Below are 21,117 nucleotides of genomic sequence, written 5' to 3'. Positions count from 1 at the left end.
TGTAAATGAACTTGCTCGTCCATCTCTTAGCTCAGGATTTTCATGTGCTCAAGCTTCGGTTGGCTAGACACAAGAAAAGATTCAAGCTTGAACAACCTCTGTTGAGCTAGTTTACCAGCCCTAATAATATGATTCATTTTTGCGTGTGATTGACCATGTGAAAATGTAACCCTTACCCAAATGCGCGCCCAAAGTAATGAAAACGATACGCACATTAAAGTGGAATAAGACTACCTCAAAATTTTTACATAATTGCGGAGAATCCTAATATCTTTAAAATGGAATGGATATTTCCAGCAGCCGGTGGCAATTAAAATATCCCTACTAATTTAGTCCATCAAAAAGAATGCAAATTAACACTATCAGGTCGATGGGCTTCCAATGGTGAAAGAACACCATAAGCACTCAAATCAAGGTATTGCTAGGCATCAAAACTCGTACCACCTTTAATCAACTCCATTTTTTTTTTGCCAAAGAAATTGGTTAAGCTTCTATACGCAAAAGACCACTATAAAACGGGTATATGCAGAATCTCTCCATCAACTCTTTCAACTACTTAGCAGTAGCATTCCCCCAAATCTACAGCACCAACATCAGCATCCTAACCAGCCATAGTCACTACATCACTCTAAATCATTCTGTCAATGCAATAAATTTGGTGGGTCTCCCTATACTGTAGGTAGAAAGCTGTACTCTAGGTTCACGTACTTCAAAATGGATCAGGATTTCATTTTGCTTTTCCATGAAAGTAATTGGGCCTGCATGTGAATGTGGTAAATGTGGGGAGGGGAGTACAGGACAGAGGAGACCGAATTGGCATGACTTAAGAAGATATTAAACATGATTTTTCATTACAGAATGTTTCCCATGGCAGTCCCTTTCTGCCATAATCTATAAAAGGTTGGATGATTGGCAATCAGAAATTATTGCCCCAATTCAGATGGCCCAGTTGCGGTTGCTGATAGGTTCCAACCTGAGAACCAGACGCCCCAGCCATACCACCCATTCCTGGCAACTGCTGGTGCACCAAGTGATGCGCTGCTGGCTGCGAAGGATGGTACATGTTGGCAAAAGGTACATGTGAAGATTGTGGAGCATTGAATGATGCATGACCTGTATGAGAGGGCATGTAACCCGCTTGTGGCACTTGTCCTGATAGATTATAATATGGAGGTGACTGCAAGCCTGAAATTTCCCGGGGCGTCTGAATCCATAACTCTGAGCTCTCAGCCTGTTATAAAAGTCTGTGCCACATTAATCATTGTGATGCACAAGTGCAAAAACAACAAGTTACCAGGGCTGAAAAATGCTAAGTTGTTTGCACATGAGTAAGCAGGAATGCAGATATATCAACCACAGATTCCTGGTAACTGGCAACACAGGAAATGTTAATAACAATGACAAAAATCTATCAGCCGTGAGAAAATTGTTTTAGGTAAACCTCCAACTTTCAAATGGCATGAACACAATTCAATCTACTCTTTAAAAGAAATGGCCATCGAGGGAACTTCCACCTGTATTACCCAGGCACAGACAAGAAGACAGGAACTGTACATTTGCATAAGCTTTACCATGTTAAAAGTACTTGACATAATAAACATGGCAGTGAAATCCGAGTACAAATGCAAGCTAACAAGAATGAAACATGATGAGGATTGTATAGATCAGACAAGCACATAATCTGGAGACTCTAGACAACAGTACTTGAAAATCAGATAGTGTACACACAGTAGGATTGACATTTCATAAAACATTAGGTATCAAAAGTATCAAACCACGCCAACCCAATTCTAAAGGTGGACAGTCAACATCATAAGCTCATAGATATGTGAGCATCAATGTCACATAGGTGTGGGTGCGGATGCGGCAATACAGCACTTTAAAAAATCTTGGGTGCGAGGGTGCCGGAAGGATATATATATATATATATATATATATATATATATATATATATATATATATATATATATATATATATATATATATAACAGTTTTAAGTTAACACTGTGTATTTGTGTACATTTATGTATTTATATATATATAATATAGATAAAAATGGACTTGATTAGGGTTAACTGAATCTACTTTTGGATAGAAATGGACCTCAGTGTGGTTGACTTCACCTAACATAAAGGAAGCTGTGTCCAAGTGTCGCACCCACCTGGGTGCGGGTGCGGGTGCGGTGCCCTTTTAGAAGAGTCCGTGTGACATAGGTGAGCATCGTTGCAATGTCTTTTTTCTTGGAATGAATGGGAAATTTTATTAAAAGCAAAAACTGTGACGAGTCACAGGAACAACAAAGCATGAATGATTCTACAATTTTTCCCCTTCCATACAAGCCACCAGGCAAGGTATAACCACCATCTCTAAATGATCTGCCACCTCTTTCCCTTCCTACTCACTATCTGCATCAGCATTATATCTCAGGTTGCTGACTTCACAATATAACTTGTCTTGAAATCTGACCCAGCCAAATTATACAGGAACTGAAAGCATAGGCAATTCCAAAATAGGCGTTGAACGTCCGCCTCAACCTTGAGACATAAAAGACATCTGTTTGCCAAAGACGAGTTAACCCTACCAAATGAGAAGAGCACTCCTGGCAATCAAGGCTCTTTTTTTCAACACCAACCAATGAAAAATGTCTGCTCTTGTGACATTCTTGACACTCAAAGTTTGTTGTAAAAGGAAAATTACCTAGAGGTGAGAGTGCTAACTAACAAAATGTGACTAAGAAAACATCTAGTTTAGAACGTCCTGATATCAGAAAGTCGGGTATTTCTGAGAGTTGCCATAGATGCAGCAATGACAGGAGCATTTCAGCTTCCAACAATACTTTGATGACGCCTCCCTCCTACCTTCCAACCATCCATGTCAATACAGCAATTTGAAATTTGTGTCTTTATGTGTCCAGCTTTTAAAGCCTTGGAAAGCAGTTGTACAGAGAGGCGTCAAGCAGCCAAATGTTGTGCCAGAATGCAGTAGCTCGGATGTTTCCCAGACTGACATTGATTATCTCCAGGAAAACATTGAATTATTTGACCAACCCCGCCAAATCCCAGATCCCCCTTTCCAATTGGCCCACTCTTTCCAATTTCAGGGTCATCCAACCATACCATGTTTCCGCTTTATGAACTTTGCCCACCAAATATCCAGCTGTCTGTCACCACCAATTTAAAATGAGTCATATTCATGTTTTCTCATGCTAAGACCCCCTCTACTCCTAGGCAATGTTGTGTCACTCTATGAAGCTTATGGGACTATCATGAATTCCTTTCCAAAGGAAATTTCTGAGGTGCCAAATCAACCTCTTGTCATTTTTCTTAGGAAGATTATATAAAAACGTCAAGTAGGAAGGTATTAAATACAAGGCTTCTGCAAAGGATACCTACCTGGCTTTCCAATTTCGTAATTTTTGCATTGCCTTATCCTCCACCATATTCTAATGAGCATTCAGGGATATACCTTTAATGAGTGGTATACCTAAATATTCAGTAGGCAAATCACCTTGAATGTACTTTAAGATTAAAAGAGCCAATTCCTTGGCGCCTTCCTTAGTGCTAAAAGGGATCATAAACTTGCTGCATTTATCTTCAAACCTAATTTCAACATGTTCTACCCTCTCAGACCTTTCATACCCAGCAAGGGAAAACCTTTAATATAATTTCCTAAACTGCTTTAGAAAGTAACAGGCTAGGACCTTTTCACACAATGTCAAACAACAAAGAGGATAAAGGGTCTCCTCGGCACAACCCCAAGATGGGTTTGAAACTTTGAACTTTGAGTCATTCATGAAAACTGTAGAGGCTGATTCCAATAGACCTTTAATTCACCTTCTCTGTCAATCCCCAAAGGCCATCTCCTGAAGGCAATAAAATAAAAAGTCCTGGCTTACTGAGTCAAATGCTTTGTCCATGCCTACTTTAAGGATGAATGACGGCATTTCGTTGCCTTTGTAGCATGAATGGCCTCATTTGCAATGATGCTACATTCATGCATCCTTCTTCCAGGAATGAATCCATATTGGTTATGGGAAATGATTCCTCCAATAACCTTCTTTAGCTGATTTGGCCACAACCTTATACACTGTATTCAACAGGGTAACAGGTCTAAATCAGATTATGTTAATGATAATACCTTATACATTATGCACATTAAATATTTTACAACTAATGTTCAAGAATTAAGATTAGCTAGTTTAAAGTCAATAAAAAAACTCCAATATCTGAAAGATACATCCCATAGAGCAAAATGATCTTAATATTTGTGGCTTAAACTAGAATAGATGAACACATCCCCTTCAGGAAGGACAATGCAGTTCAATATGGACCAATGATTTCAGCTCCCAAAAGTATGTTTCAGCTCAAATCAAGCCACTATTAGCCTGTCATTATTGACAAAAGCTGAAGAACAATTATTTATCTTTCTCAAACTTCAAGTCTTTTTTAATCAATAACTCAATAGGTTCCCCAGCCACTAATTTCAATCATGTCTAATATAGACCAAAATGATTCTTTTGACAATGTAGTTCAATATGGACCAATGATTTTAGCCCCCAAAAGTATGTTTCAGCTCAAATCAAGCCACTATCAGCCTGTCATTATTGACAAAAGCTGAAGATCAATTATTTATCTCTCAAACTTCAAGTCTTTTTTAATCAATAACTCAATAGGTTCCCCAGCCACTAATTTAAACCATGTCTAATATAGCTCAAAATGATTCTTTTGAAAACGCTATATAGGTAGAAGCATGGTTGTTGGAAGCCTCTACACATCCATGGAAGCTCACTTATCAGGTAACTGCTTTGAAATCAAGAAATTAAGCGCTTGTGAAGCTCATTATTTATTTTTATGGGAAGCACAAGTTACAAACACTAACATATATATTTTTTTAATAAATAAAAAGATGCATTTTTATTAAAATCAGAGGTATTTTAGGTAACTCAATTTTAAACAAGGTAAAACATGTAAGATTTGCTTCTAATTACAGGAAGAATGTGTACACTATTATGTACTCTTGCACATATAACTCAAATATTCATTACGCTAAATTTTATATGCTATTTGCTATTTAATTGCTATTAAAGTTTTAAAACAGTGGTGACCCCAATTGTTTTGGGATGAAGGCGTAGTTGTTGTTGTTGTTGTAAAAGTTTAAAACAGTGGTGAGTAATGGTTTTTATTTGAACTCAAGACGTTAATATTATTATATGGTATGACAATTTCAACTCTTTATTTCTGAATTCTAAAAATCATCCTAACTGACATCTCAAGCATTCCTATCATTTCATTTCCCATTTCACATGGGCCTAAAAAGCCTTGTTTCTCATTTCCACTTTGCACATTGTTTGTTGATTCTACTTTCCTCTTTGGCAACCTTGGATAAGAGCAGTATCCAATATATTCTTCCTTAGCCAGATTGGAGGATAGCCATGGCAGGATTCAAGCCTGAGAATCCAGCATAACTTAACTGATCCAAATATATCATAAATCCAAACAAAAAGACTTGATATCTAAAGAAAATAAATTTTACTCTGTAATCTGTTTTGGATTTCTCAGGTGTCTCCTATTTCCTGTGGAAGAATTTATCAAAGCCCTCAACAAACAAACAGCATTTCATCCACTTTTGTACAACAGGGTAGGTTACTAGGCCAAATTCAGGAGTCAAAAGAAATATTATAATAAATTAATAAAATTTACCTGTGGATTTGGAACATATAGACTGTTCTCTTTGTATTTGATTCTGGATAGATCCTCCGCACCAGCAGTGCCACTTGGTGTTGTGATTGCATATCCAGCTGGATTAGTGTAACTTCCATAGCCTATTGGAGTAGCAGCAGGAATGGGCTTATACTGTGCAGGTGCATATTTCACACCACCTGGAGCAAGGTGTGAGCTCCCCCCTGGCATTATTAGGTAACTGCTGCCCGCTGGTGTATGAGGATAACCAGGGCTGCCAGAAAAACTAGGCATTGCCATAGGTGACACATATAACGGTGATAAAAGCTGCCGGTAAGGGATGAAATTTGGATATTGATGCAAATGGACTCCAGCAGGTTGTGGGTACATTGGTGCCACCTGTTGCTGCTGCACCATGGGCACCGTAGATGTAGAAACACCATGGGCGTGAGAACTTAGGTACTGAAAAACATGCAGGATGGGTTAAACAACAAAAATGGACAAAAAATTAACATAACCATATGTCATAAGGACAAAGCTGAACAGACCAAAACCACCATAAATTTCAACTGGAACAAAAGGAATGTTCATTTCTCCATCTTACCATGAAAATAGTATGCCCTCTTTTATACTTTTAGTGATGTGCCTTTTTTGTCATTAAGGGTTGAAAAAAGGATAAAAGTCAACACAAACATCATGGCTTTGAGTTTGTGTAATGTCAGGAGCACTCAGGGAATTAGCATAGAAAGTTTCCAATGCTACCTTACAAGTGCAGCATAAAATTGTGTAACTTCCCTCAACCTGATTTCATAGGGCAGAAATTATTTTCCTTATGAAAATGGGGTTCAAGTACCTTTCTAACAAGACCTGACAGGCAAAAAGTGCATGTTTATTAAACAAGATTAACAGAGTTTCAGAAAGGCGAAACCATCCAACTAGTTCATAATTAATTATTGAGTGCAACCCAAGAAATATTATGTAAACCAAAGTTACCGGAAGCTTCTTAGCTATGTCACATGGGTGCGGGTGCGAGTGCGGGGGTGCGGCACTTTAAAAAACTTGGGGGCAGGGGTGTGGCAATATATATATATATATATATATATATATATATATATATATATATATATATATATATATATAAAGACCAAAAGTTGGACATAAATGACCCTGAGTGCGTTGACCGCACCGGATGCCGCACGCGCACCCCATCACGTCGCATCGACGCGGGTGCGGCACCTAGTTGGCCAAGTCCCTGTGACATAGCTTCTTAGGTAAGCAGGAAGCATGCTTCCGAAAATGAGTTTTTTGGAAGCGCGCTCCTCGCTTCCAAAACTTTATGAAAATTTCAATTCTCCCACACTTTTATGCTTCCCACACGCTTTGTCCATGCTTCCTATAGTCAAGCTTTTAGATATTTGTGTAACTAAGGAACCATGTTGGTGTCCAATTTTAAATACCTAAGAAAATAAAAACAGGAAAATCTTTTAAAACCTAGTCTTGAAAGCATCATGTGAAAATTTTGTGAAAATCCTGAAGAAATGAAAAAAAGAATAAGCGCAAAACAAATGATGATTGCACAAAAGAAACAAAAGCATACGAAATGCACAAAGCACTGGAAAATGGAAAGCATTAGAGGTGCAAGACTCAACCTGGGTAGGTTCAGATTATATGGCTACCATGAGGTAGAGATTCAAAAAGAAATATCGTGTGCTAGGAGCAGTCACAAATATAGGTGTCGGCTATATCTCGGCGAGGTATAATATCGAGATATTATGGGTTTTTCAATAAATCTTGAGAAAATCTCTGGATTTAAAAAATAAAACAAAAAAAAAGATATAAAGCAAAGGAGCCATAATATGACATAAACAACATGACAAACAACCTAAATATACAGGAAATTATTGATCTTAAGCATTGCACTAGACTAGACAGTAAAGATTAGACTTCCAACCATAGCCCTGAAAAGGATAAAAAGTTAAAAGGGTTGTGCACAAGCTTACTCCACCTCTTGTCAATGATATCCCAATACACCTTATACTTGTTGATTTCATCATCAAGAACTCTTTTGATAAATTTTTTTGCTCAACCTAATGTCTCCTACAAATAACTAATTGATGCTCTTTCTCCAGCAGTCATTATTAAAACTCTAACCAATGGCTCTACAACCATAATAATGTCCCCATTTTTCCAAAAATCTTTCCCTTGAATTGTGTATGATGTCACGCCACTCCCTTCACCCTCCTTGGTAACGTCTAACTTTCTCTATTCAGATGAGGCAACCATAAATCTAAGACTTTCTTCTTGTGTCAAGACTGATTTCAAGCATCTAAAATCATAAGCAAATCTTGTGACACCAAGCCATTGCACTTTTCTTCCCTTAGTATGGGTTCTCATTATGTCTAAAATAAGTTACTTGTTGTAGATGAATTTTACAATCATCATAGCATCAGCCATAATACCAAATACATTGAGCAATTTATCAATATCTTCCAACATTAAATCAATCCCATGTGCAACACATGATGTTTTGAATATGTTGAAAAACTTATATTTGAGAATACGTCTTGCTTTTTTGTAGTTGCTCCCATTATTGGTCACAATTTTGATGACATGAATCTCTTCTATAGTAGGAGCTAAGAAATCAACAATAAAATATGCATATTTGATTTTTCCTTCTACAACATCTGACTTCATGAAAACTGTACCACTTGGAGAACTGACCAGTAGGTTTATGTAGAACCTATTTCTAATGGTATCCTTCGAAATAAATAACATAAAAGTGCACCCAATAGTAGACAAAGAAGATTTAACATTTTCTATATATTTGAAAACTTTTTGTTTTGCCTCATCCAACATTTTTGTTAGTCTCACTACTTGGCACATAACCAAGGCCATGATTACCAATTACAATAAGCAAAATTTTGAACTCTAGAGATCTTAACAAATTAAAAGGCAGATTGTTCCTATCAATATGTTCCTTTTCTTGTTTTTTCCACATTCCAAGCATTTTTCTTTTGAATGACCCCTAATGAAGAAGAAAGAGGCTTGCTAAAAATCGTACCTAGTGATGAACTGCTCCCTTGTCCACTTGTTGCATCCATGTAAGAAGTGATATTACCCCTCTTGGTTGGTTTCTCCATCTCTTGACATGATGCAATTGTCATATTTTTTACCAAGTTTGGAACTCTTTTACATGCTTTCTGATGTAGGGCAGGATGGACCCAGACCCGGATCCAAATGAGGCTTTTAAAAGCCCCCTAGGGTTGCGTGCAGTGGACACAAATTTTGAAGAGGAGCAGCCTTTTACGTTTTCCTGTTTTGTTTTCTTCCAGCCGTCCTTTTCCCTTTTGCTTTTCAGTATTTCAATTAGTTGTCTGATTCCTTTTTTTTAGTTTGTATTCTTATTGTCCCTTGAAGTTTCCATTGAATAAAACACGCCCCCATTGTTTCGGTGGGCCTTTTTTTTCATTTTCTGAGCATTACACGAACACGAGAGTCATGTTTTCGACAACCGACGTCAAGGAAAGATCCAGCCGGTACCCACTACATCAAAGTGGTATCAGAGCCTGTGTCTCATCCTTCATCAGCGATATGGTTTCAGAGGTGAGGGGCGATCCAACGACAGAAAACGAGCAGGAGGATGCCGGCAACGCAGACCCAATGATGTGGATGATGGAGATGATGACCAAACTGCAAGAGAACATGTTGTGCGTCAGCCTGGACGTGGCCAGCATATCAAGGCGCCTAGATGGGTTCGAGAATCGGCTTGTGGCCATCGAGTCGACCGGGGAGGTGTGTGCGGTGGCTGTGCTGAATACGGGGGCGGGATCGGGTGACGGTATCGACCGTCAAACATCTGTTGTCACAGCCGACGCCGGTCGATTGGGTTCTGCTGATCGCACCCCTGCCCCGAGCGTGGGGCCTTCTTGTCATCCCGATCCGGTAGCTGGTGGCACCCAGGCGAACTCGACACTCCTGGCAGGTACCCCACTGCACCCGGGTGCGCCCGGGCCCAGCCTTTGATTTCCTGTGGGTCTGCCGCTCAGGTCTGGTCCGCAGGACCCCAGCAGCAAGCGGGACCCTGCTGCAGGCCCCGGCGCAGCGACCCGGCCTGGGAAGTATTGAAACTGTTTGTGTTTTCGGGTTACGGGTTTAGATCTGGACCCGAATACCAGAATCTGTATAACATCTTATATTTGTATTCGGGTCTGGAACTGATGAAAGGTTATGTAATATCCAGACCCGATCCCGTCTGTAACACATGTATATAAATGAAAACTAGGGCACGATCTCTCTGTGTGAGATCAGACCATTTATTGCAGTTGTCCCCTTCTTTCTCACCATCTTTCTCTTCTTATGCATCAGCGTATACTCCAAGAAGCAAATCTTACATGGTATCAGAGCGGGACTTCATCAGACATCTACCCAAGACGTGAAGTTGATCCCGGAAAGCGTGTCTGCAGAGATTGAACTTTGAACTCCAGGTTAGAGTGATTCTCTTTCTTTCCTTTGTTTCTAATCATCTCTTCCCTCTTCTAATCATTCATTTTTCCTTTAGATATCGACAGATCTGAAACTGATTTCAGATCTGCGATTCACTTCTCATTTAGATATCGACAGATCTGAAATCAATTTCAGATCTGCGTGTTTTCTTCTCGGTTTCGACTATTCCCCTTAACCCCAATCCCAATCTCTATTTCTTTGTTTCTAATCAGCTCTTCCCTTTTCTAATCATTCATTTCTCCTTTAGATATCTACAGATCTGAAACTGATTTCAGATCTGCGATTCACTTCTCATTTAGATATCGACAGATCTGAAATCAATTTCGGATCTGCGTCTTTTCTTCTCGGTTTCGACTATTCCCCTTCTTCCAATACGAATTTGATTCGCTCTTTTCCCAGTTACGTTATCTTTAAATTGGTCCTTGTTGATATTCTTGGAATAGATCAGGTCTGATAACTAAGACCCCTTTCTTCTGCTAGTTGTCGACATTGACGTCAACAGCAGTTTTAATTTAAAATACAAAAAAAAGAAGAAAAAAAAGGACCTCTATCTTGATTAGCCTTAGCTGAATACTAGGCAGCAATAGAACAGTTGGGTGTATTCGATCATATGTGGCTAACAAGTCTCTTTTAAAAAAAAAAAGGAGACGAATTTTGATTGTTGAAATTTCTACTGCTTGTTGCCTTGTATTGTTGCTCTTGCACTCGACGTTTTCCTTATTCATCTTTCTTCGTATTCTTTTTTCATGGATTCTCCTTCTCTACCATCAAGTTTCCTTGGTCGACTCATCTCTGAAAAACTGAACAATTCGAACTACTTGACCTGGAAGAGGCAAATTTTGCCCTTTATCAGAAGTTTGGATCTCTCCGAACACCTCGACAGGATAGTTCATGCACCTCCAGAGCTTGTGATGCAGGAAGAGCGAGATGATAAAGGGGAGGTTTTCAACAAATCGATTCATAATCCAGAATTTGGGACATGGAGAAGAAAAGATCAAGCGGTAGTTGCTTACATCACATCTACTCTTTCTCAAGAGGTATTGGTCGGCATTCCCAATGAATGCTCGGCTATGGAGTTATGACAGAGGTTGGCGCAAACATATTCTCAGATTTCAGAGGCCAGAATCCCACATTTAAAGAGAGAATTCTAGCTCTTAAAGAAAGAGAACTTGTCAGTTACAGATTACATGAACAAGGTCAAGATTCTCACCGATCAACTGGCCATGGTGGGTTGTAAAATTCCTGACAAAGAAAAAGTTCAGCAAGCTCTGAATGGATTTGGCTCCAATTATCACATGCTGGTCACCTCCCTTCTATGCCTTCCTTCGTTGCCAAATTTTGAAGAACTTTGTGTGAAATTACTATAGTACAAAATTACCATTAGGGGAGAGGAGATGGCCATCAACTCCAGTCATCATGATGTACTAGTTATCGGGATGATGTCAGGAAGAGGACGTGAAGGCTTTCGAGATGGTCACGGTCAAGGAAGCACCAGTCAAGGAGGTCGTGGGTTGTTGCCCACGCACAATATTCCACTCAACTCATTCTCAGACAACCAGAGATCCAGGAATATACCAACATGTTTTCATTGCAAAAAAAGGAGGCACATTAAAGCCAATTGCTGTCACAACCCACAGAACAAGGAAAAATCTAATGGTGCAGGATCCTTTCACAGAGGAAGAATAGAAGAAGACTCGAAAGACAATAAAAAGGATAATATGAAGAATCTTTTGATATATGCTCTTTCAGTGATAAGCTTCAAGCAAAATGAACAAAGAACTTGGTACATTGATTCCGGGGCTGCGGCACATGTAACAGGTGATGTCGGTAAGATTTCGAAACCCATTCCTTACCATGGGAAATTTCATATTAAAACTGGAGATGGTACTCTTCATTCTATATCTCACACTGAAAATGTTGATCTTCCACTTCTTAATTCTTCATTGAATTTATCTAATGTCTATCATTCTCCCAGTATTGTCAAAAACACTGTTTCTGTCTCCAAACTTGTTGATGATACTAATTCTTCTGTCGAATTTACTCTTTCTTCTGTACGTGTCAAGGACCTTCTCACGAAGAAGACACTCGTTGAAGGAGAACGACAGGAAAATATGCATGTCCTCAAGGAATCTTTTTCTCTTGTTCGTGGTGCTTTATCGAGTTCGTCAGCCGGTCAGTCAGATCACCCAGTGTCCTTCAAAGATTATTTTAGTTTGTCTCAGTGTAATAAACCAGAGATTTGGCATCGCCGTTTGGGTCATTGTAATAAATCATTCATTGAGAAACTTGTGTCAAGTGGGCGTGTTCCACAGTCTAGTTTAAGTGTTGAGTCTGATACCTCTCTTTGTTCCAACTGTCAATTATGCAAGAGTCATGTCCTTCCTTTTAGTTCAATAAATCAGAGAGCTTTTGCGCCATTTGAAATTGTCTATTCTGATGTTTGGGGATCTGCTCCACAAACTTCTTTGTCTGGTAGTCGTTATTATGTTGTCTTCATTGATAGTTATTCCAGATATACTTGAATTTATTTTATGAAACATAAATATGAGATGTTCAAGCTCTTTCGTTCATTTCAAGCTCTAGTTTGTAATCAATTCTCGTCCAAAATTTAACATTTCCAATATGATGGAAGGGATGAGTATCTATCAAAGGAATTTACTGAATTTCTTCAAGATAATGGAATAAGTCGTCATATATCTTGCCCATATACACCACAAGAAAATGGTGTGGCGGAAAGAAAACATCGACACATTGTGGAAAGTGCCTTGAGCATGTTGCATGACACTCAGATTCCCATGAGTTTATGGAGGAAAGTCTTTCATTCTGTTGTGTGTATATCATAAATTGGTTGCCCATGAAACTACTAGAGAATCAATCCCCCTATTTTGCACTCTTCGAAGTTCAACCTGATTATAATGAATTAAGAGTGTTTGGTTGCATATGTTATGTTCATATTGATAGCTCTCAACGTGATAAGTTCCAAGACAAAGCATGCAGGTGCAAGTTTGTTGGATATGCTGATCAATACAAAGGGTATTGATGCTATGACACCCACCACTCATCGCATTAGAGTCTCACGAAATATTGTGTTTGATGAAAACACTATTGAGAACTCAAGAAATATAGATGGACACAACAAGGATGTCGAGTGGTATCAGCCATGGTTTGCCGCTGAGTTACTTAACCAACTAGACACAACAGGGACACATAATGTCACCTCATGCCATACCCCACCAGTTGAACAGAGTGAGACCAATGTAGAGCCTCAGCTAGAAGGGCTGAGAAATATGCAGGTTCCTATCGTGCCTACTTCAGATGCCGCAAAATTCCAAGGAGTCGTCTATGAACGACGTCACAAGAATAGTGATCAACACATCGATGTGAAGCCCAGGAGAACGAGAAGAATCTGACATCCTATTGAGCGATGGGTCAGTTATAACAACTTCTCCACGGATCTACAGTTATTCGTTTCACATATTTAAAAGCAGGATGAACCCATCGGCTTCTCGCAGGCATACATATCGACTAAGTAGGTTGAAGCTATGAATGAGGAGATGGAAGCTTTGCATGAATGTGGAACTTAGCAAATTGTTCCTAGGCCTTCAGACAAAAATGTTATCGGTTCTAAATGGGTCTATAAGATCAAGTATAAACCTGATGGATCCATTGAACGCTACAAAGCGAGAGAGGTTTTTAGTCCTGTTATTAAAATGGGAATCATTCAACTAATTTTATCTTTGTCGGTCCAACATGGAAGGACTCTCAGTCAGCTTGATGTCAAAAATGCATTTTTGCATGGTAGTCTGAAACAAGTGTATATGGAGCAACCACCCGGTTATGCAGAACACAGTCCCAACACTCATGTATGTAAATTACGAAGAGCTATATATGGGCTAAAGCAGGCCTCTCGTTCTTGGTTTGATAGCTTCTCTGTCAAAGTTCAACGACATGGGTTTACTCGGTCTCACCTCGATCACTCTCTATTTATTTTTCAGGATCGTCAGGTCAGTACATTGCTCTTCATCTATGTGGATGATATTATCATTACGAGGAACTCTGATGAACATATAGAAGGTACAAAAGCTCTACTAAGTTGAAAGTTCAAAATGAAAGATTTGGGGGTTCTGCATTATTTCTTGGGAGTTGAGGTAGATCGGCGGGATAATTCCCTTTCATTAACTCAACACAAATATACCCTGGATTTATTAGATACGGCAGATACGAAAGATTGCAAGCCCCTATCCACTCACAGTGTGTTGAATCATAAGCTCAGTGCTCAGGACGGGGAAGTATATGGAGAACCTCAATAATATCGCAGCCTTGTGGGTATGCTTCAATATCTAACTTTCACAAGACCGGACATTGTGTATGCAGTGAACCAAGTCTCACAGTTCATGCATGACCCACGCACAGAGCATATGAACGTTGTCAAGAGAATCCTTCGATACTTAAAGGGTATTCTTGGGGATGGCGTAATCTATCATTAAGTTAAGACCAAAGGGGAGCAACATCAACTAGTTGTATATGCAGATGCTGATTGTGCTAGAGATCCGGATGACAGAAGGTCAGTTTCTGGGTATTGTGTTTTTATTGATGGGAACTTAATAGCATGGAGCAGCAAGAAGCAACGTGCAGTTGCACGATCTAGTACTGAGGCAGAGTATCGGTCTATGGTAGCAGCAGCAGCAGAGGTTACATGGCTGAGACATCTTTTGATGGAAATAGGAGAACCTATTCTACCCACTACTCTCCTATATGATAATCAAAGTGCTATACAGATCACTTTCAATCCCATTCATCATACCCGTACAAAACATATAGAGATTGCTCAGCATTTCATTCGACAAAAGGTAGAAGAAAAAGAAGTTGAACAAGCCTATGTTCGAACATCAGATCAAGTAGCAGATTTATTCACTAAAGGCCTTACCAAGATACAGTTTTGGTTCTTAAAAAGCAAGTTGTCCATGGTCCGCAACCATGCACAACTTGAGGGAGGGTATTGAAACTGTTTGTGTTTTCGGGTTACGGGTTTGGATCTAGACCCGAATACCAGAATCTATATAACATCTTATATTTGTATTCGGGTCTGGAACTGATGAAAGGTTATGTAATATTCAGACTTGATCCAGTCTGTAACACATGTATATAAATGAAAACTAGGGGCACGATCTCTCTGTGTGAGATCAGACCATTTGTTGCAGCCATCTCATTCTTTGTCACCATCTTTTTCTTATTCTGCATCAGCGTATACTCCAAGAGGCAAATCTTACAGGAAGGAGTGTGTCCTCCCCCCTGGTCCCGCGCGCAGAGGCCTTAAGGCAACAAACCAGCGGGTGGAAGCTGGTGGACCCGTGTGGATGGGTCTGAACCCGAGAGAGTTCGGACCGAAACATTTTTCAGCGGGACCTAGGCCCAGGTCACAAGGACCACCCTTTGGGTCCCTGGGAGCGGGTCCGGGTTCCGAACCCCCATACCCGTCCAACCCAGTTGGGTTTGGTTCGCGGTTCATCCTGAATCAGACTCAACCCATTATTTTTTAACCCCAAAATGGATCCAATACCGACCCAAACTTGTATCAGGCCCGGACAGAGCATCAGTTTGATTTTAAGCCGGGTCAAAACCAAACCCATAATCATACGGATCGTGGATCGAGTTCAAACCAAGCCTTTTACCCCCACAACTCGACCCCCGATCCAACCTATCCAAATCTGGGTCCGACGAATAATTTAGGATTAGGCCCGATCCATATCTTGTCGGGCGAATCAACTCAATACTATACCAATCAGACCCAATGTCTGAACCCGAACCAACTCTTTAACCCAATTCCGATCCAGAATCCAATACTGTATCCAATCCAATACCACTATCCTAACCCGACCGATAACCCAAACTCATACTATCCAGTTCCTACCCACCTAGAGCCCGAGACCCGACCAACCCTTCGACCTATCGTCGGACCACCTGTCATACCGGTGCCACAACGCCGGCCGCAGATGGCACCCCCTCACGGGCGAGCTAGACAGAGACAGCTTCCTATGCAGATTAAGTAGGGACCGACACAACCAGAGCGCCGACCACAGGTCGTCGGAGTTCGTCAGCATCAATTACCAGGAGAGCAGTATCGTGGTGAAGGAGGTGAGATCGTGATGGATGATAATGCCTTCTTAAACGAGTACCCCGTAGGCATGGTGGAGGCCTGTCAGCAGAGAACATCAGAGCATCCCTCCAAGTACGGGGTGAAGCTGGAGCTTCCAGAGTTCGCAGGTCGGTTCGATGCGAAGCAGTTCTTCGACTGGTCTTATGTCGTCCAGTTCGTCTTCGACTACCACAATGTCGTTGAGCACCGTCGTGTCTCCCTAGCATCTACTCGGTTGAGAGGCCTAGAGCAGACATGGTGGGTTGAGCTGCAGAGATCAAGGGAGCGGCAGGGACTAGAGCGTGTACAGACTTGGGAGGGGATGCAACAGTTAATGCAGTCTAAGTTCATGCCTTCAGATCACGCTGAGAGAGCCTACAAGGAATACCTTACCTTGCGTCAAGACACCAGTACCGTGGCGGAGTACATTGTTGAGTTTCATCATCTATCGCTGCGAGTGCAAATCGAGGAGACCGCCTGCCAGCAGGTCACAAGGTATATTTCTGGTCTCCATCCTGCTATTTCTGACCACTTTAGTTGTATCACAGTCGAGTCATTAGATCATGCAAACAGTTATGCCATGAATGTGGAGGGAAAATTGAAAAGGAGGCAGGAACATAGGGCATCCCGCAGTGATCAGACCAGTCAACCCAAGTCGAGTTTCCCAACTAGAGGAGCGAGCTCCCCAAGGAAAGAAGACTCATAGTCCACCCCTGGAGTCGACCCTAGCAAACGCGAACAGTCTGGATCAGCGTACCATACCAGATCCAAAGTTAAGTCCAGTTAGTCTATCATTCGTTGTTTCAGGTGTCAAGAGTTAGGTCATATTGCGTCCAAGTGTCCCACCGTGAGTAAGAACACCCATCTGGCAGAGGGCATTGTCGAGTCAACGTCCGATAGTAAAAGCGAGGGTGAGTCACTTGTTGAGGGGAATGACGAGGTGAAAGTCGTAGAGTTCGATGGCAGCATCAAAAATTTGTTAACCATCTGTCATGTGTTGATCACATCCCGAGAGTCGGCCCCGACAAAATGGTTGTGAAATAATATTTTTAGAACTCGGTGCAACTGTGAGGGGCATGTGTGTGATGTTATCATTGATACCGAGGCGTGCGAGAATATGGTGTCCGAGAGTGTCTTGTCCACCTTGAACCTAAAAACGAAAAAATTGTCCCAACCTTATAAAATGACATGGTTCAAGAAAGGCAACGAGGTACCCATCACCCTACGTTGTCTAGTTTGGTTCTCCATGGGGGAGCATTACCACGATGAAGTGTGGTGTGATGTGGCCCCTATGAGTGTGTGTCACATCCTGTTGGGACGTCCCTGGCAGTTTGACCGTAAGACCATCTATGATGGTCGTAGGAACACGTACACATTCGTCTTTAAGGGTCATAAGATAGTTCTCCTTCCCACCAAGGAGACCGGGTTTCCCCGGCTAGCAGGCCTCTATGACCGATCTTACCTCTTTGGGCTGCCCGAAAATTGGCACCTTTCACATACATTTAACGTGTCTGATCTATATGCTTACTGTGTTGACAAGTCGTCAGAGTAGACTTCTTTCCCACCAGGGGAGAATGATGTAGGGCAGGATGGACCCAGACCCATACAGCATGATGTTAAAATGTATACTAAAAAACATTATTGAAAGTATAAATATATATACTTATATACATAGAGATACGTATACATATGTTATATGTATACGTATCTCTATATATAAGTATATATATTTATACATTTTTCTCTTTTTACCCGAAAAGAGTATTTTAGTCCTTTTACATTTTGCGCATATTCCATTTAGAATATGCTGTAATTTTTCCCTTTATTTTTTAATTCCTTTTATTTTTTATTTTTTTCCTTTTTGTATTTCCAAAAAGGTGCATTGGGGGTCTCCCCAATAGAGTCGTTGGGGAGCCCCCAACGGTCACAATTGTGACCGTTGGGAGCTCCCCAACGACTCCTATGGGGAGCCCCCTCCTGCACCTCTCCTTTCTTGTATAAATAGGGGTGTTCCCCCTTGTTGTATGACAAGCTTGAGAGTCTCAAGCATTTGCTTTTATTTATGAAATACATGCATTATTGCATGTTTATTATTTATACGCTTTTCGCGTATTTTGTTCAAGTGTTGTGAGAGTGCTTTCGTGCACTTCTTTTATAAAGTATGTGTGCTTGTATGCGTATTGTCTCTTCGTAGACAATTTCACATGGTATCAGAGCTCGGTTGGTGATTGAAGATCGTGGGATCCTCCTTTGTTCGAGTGCCTCGAAAACCGTGCCTCCAGATCTTTAGAGATTGAAGTGGTGGATCTTGCTTCTCAAATATTTTAGAAGGATCTTGTGCAAACTAGAAGTTGAAACATTGTATTGGTAAGCCTTTTTTCTTCTTCTCTTTTCGCCTTAATGGGTGAGAAAGAGTCTCACTTTGCCCTTGGCTTCAAGTTGAATGGGTCCAACTATCATATTTGGGCCGGGAATATGGAGGCTCACATAAAAGGAAAAGGGTTGTGGGGCTATGTGCAAGGAACAATTCCGGAACCGGAACCCAAGATAACCATAATGGACGGAAGTGAAATCAAGATTCTTGAGGGAGAGGAAAGGATCAAAGCTCTTGAAGAATACTCCAAGAAGCACGACAAATGGGAAATAAAGAACTTCAAGATTCTTTTTTGGTTCTTCGCATCCGTCGAAACAAAGATTAATGCCAACATTATCAAATTCAAAAAAGCATCCGAAGCTTGGCATTATCTCGAGAAAATGTATACATCAAGATATCTATCCCATAAGTATTACCTTCAAAAGAAGGCCTTCTCCCTTACTCAAGGTGAAATGTCTATTAGGAAATATTTTGCCGATCTTTCCTCTATTTGGGATGAGCTCTCTATGCTTGAACCAAAATGGAGTGGAGAGGCAATTGAACTCCGCCACAAGCAACTTGAAGAAGATCGTTTCTTCAATTTTTTGAATGGGTTGAGACCGAAATTTGAGCAAATAAGGTCATCACTTTTATCCTTATTTACTCCTCCCTCCCTTGAAGATGTTCTCACCAAATTAAGTGGTGAGGAGACTCGTATGAGTCTATGTAAACAAGGACCAAGTGTTCTTATGGTTCCTTGTAATCATGAAGAAAACAATGAGGTTAATGCCGTATCAAGACCCGGGAATAATGTAAAGATCTATCGTCCTCCTCATTTTAAATTTCAAAATCAAGGAGGAGATGGTGGACAAAGAGGAAAGAGGGACTATAGCAAGACTATATGTCATTTTTGTAAAGAACCAGGGCATATCAAGCCCGTATGTCCCAAATGGAAGAAGTTTCTCGCTATGGCCACCACTGGTGCACCACAAAAGGAAGAGGCATCATCAAGTGGGTCACTCTCGTTGAACCAAATAATGGAAGCCCTTCAACCTCTTCTCAAGGGAGCTACATCTGATGCCGCCGTGTCTACTTCTTCCACTCAAGGTAAAGTCTCTTGGCTTTTGGACTCAGGTGCATCTTTTCATATGTCCCCAAACATGTTTTCACTTTTCGATTATTCAAAAAATGTTTCTCCATCCTTTGTTTCCACTGCGGATGGAACCTCTCTTGAAATTAAAGGAATAGGTAATTTTGAAACTCAAGATTTTTTTATTTCAAAAATTAGATTTATACCTAAACTTAACTTAAATCTTCTTTATGTTTCTCAACTCTCGGACCATGGTTGTGATATTAAATTTTCATGTGATAAATGTTTAATACAGGATCGCCTGTCCGGGAAATTGATTAGGAAAGGCTTTAGAAAAGACGATTTATACTATATGGAATCTCTTCAAGTTCCAAAATCTTTTTGTAATGTTGCCCAAAACAAAGATATAAATGTGTGGCACAAAAGACTTGGTCATCCTAATATCACCAAGTTATCTTATTTGCATTTTGCAAAGGACCTATGTAAAAGTTTTTTTTCTTGTAATGACTATTCTCGGAAAAATGCAAAGTTTACCTTTTCATCAAAGAACTATGTTCTCATCTAAACCCTTTGAAATTGTTCATTCCAATGTTTGGGGACCCGTACCTGTTGTCTAAAAAGGAGGCTTTTCTTATTATGTTATTTTTGTGGATGATTTCTCTAGATATTCATGGATCTTTTTTCTTAAATTCAAACATGAAGTTTTTTCGTGCTTTAGAACCTTTCATTCAATGATCAAGAATCAATTTAACAGTAACATAAAGATTTTTAGAAGTGATTATGGAGGAGAATATATCTCCAACCAATTTAAAATATATCTTGAAGATCACGGAATCATTCACCAAAGATCTTGTCCTAAAACCCCTCAACAGAATGAGTTGGCCGAAAGAAAACATAGGCATATCATTGAGACCACTAGAACCCTTCTTATTTCCCAAAACATCCCTAAAAATTTTTGGGCTGAAGCAACTCTTGCTTCTGTTTATCTGATAAATCGCTTGCCTTCTAGAATATTAGAAAAAATTTCCCCTTTTGAGATTTTATATAAACTCGAACCGGATTATAATAGGTTACGAGTCTTCGGGTGTAAGTGTTTTATACTTACGGATAAGAATGACAAACTCTCTCCCAAAGCTATCCCCTGCGCTTTTCTTGGATATTCTGAAACTCAAAAGGGATTTCGGTGTTATGATCTTCGAGAAGATAAGTTATATGTCTCTAGCAATGTAACTTTTTTGGAAAATGAAAGTGGATTTGAAAAAAATGTTTCTCAACAAGAAAATTTTGATTATTCCTTCCTTTTTGACTTATTGTCTAGTAATGATGATACATCTAGTGATGATGATGTATCATCAAA

The 21,117-nt window shown here is 40.1% G+C and overlaps 1 protein-coding gene across 5 annotated transcripts in view; it reads right to left on the bottom strand.

Annotated features, from left to right (window-relative positions):
• Positions 1–813: 813 nt before the first annotated feature.
• LOC149812132 (uncharacterized) overlaps positions 814–21,117 on the bottom strand; it is a 60,448-nt gene continuing 40,144 nt past the window's right edge. For 2 of the 5 annotated variants that reach the window (XM_089993207.1, XM_089993208.1), the window contains 2 exons: positions 5,700–6,140; positions 814–1,231 (listed from right to left, as the gene is read on the bottom strand). In XM_089993207.1, coding sequence (XP_089849333.1) covers positions 917–1,231; positions 5,700–6,140 — 756 coding nt within the window. In that variant the 3' untranslated portion in view covers positions 814–916. Of the gene's footprint in view, positions 1,245–5,699; positions 6,141–21,117 lie in introns of those variants that run through there. The other 3 variants (XM_089993209.1, XM_089993210.1, XM_089993211.1) reach the window with 3 other exon arrangements.

This window comes from Nuphar pumila, chromosome 17 (assembly GCF_984573655.1).
Source record: "Nuphar pumila chromosome 17, dmNupPumi1.hap1.1, whole genome shotgun sequence".
In the NCBI taxonomy this organism is placed as follows: Eukaryota; Viridiplantae; Streptophyta; class Magnoliopsida; order Nymphaeales; family Nymphaeaceae; genus Nuphar; species Nuphar pumila.
This window is presented reverse-complemented; position numbering and strand designations above follow the sequence as displayed.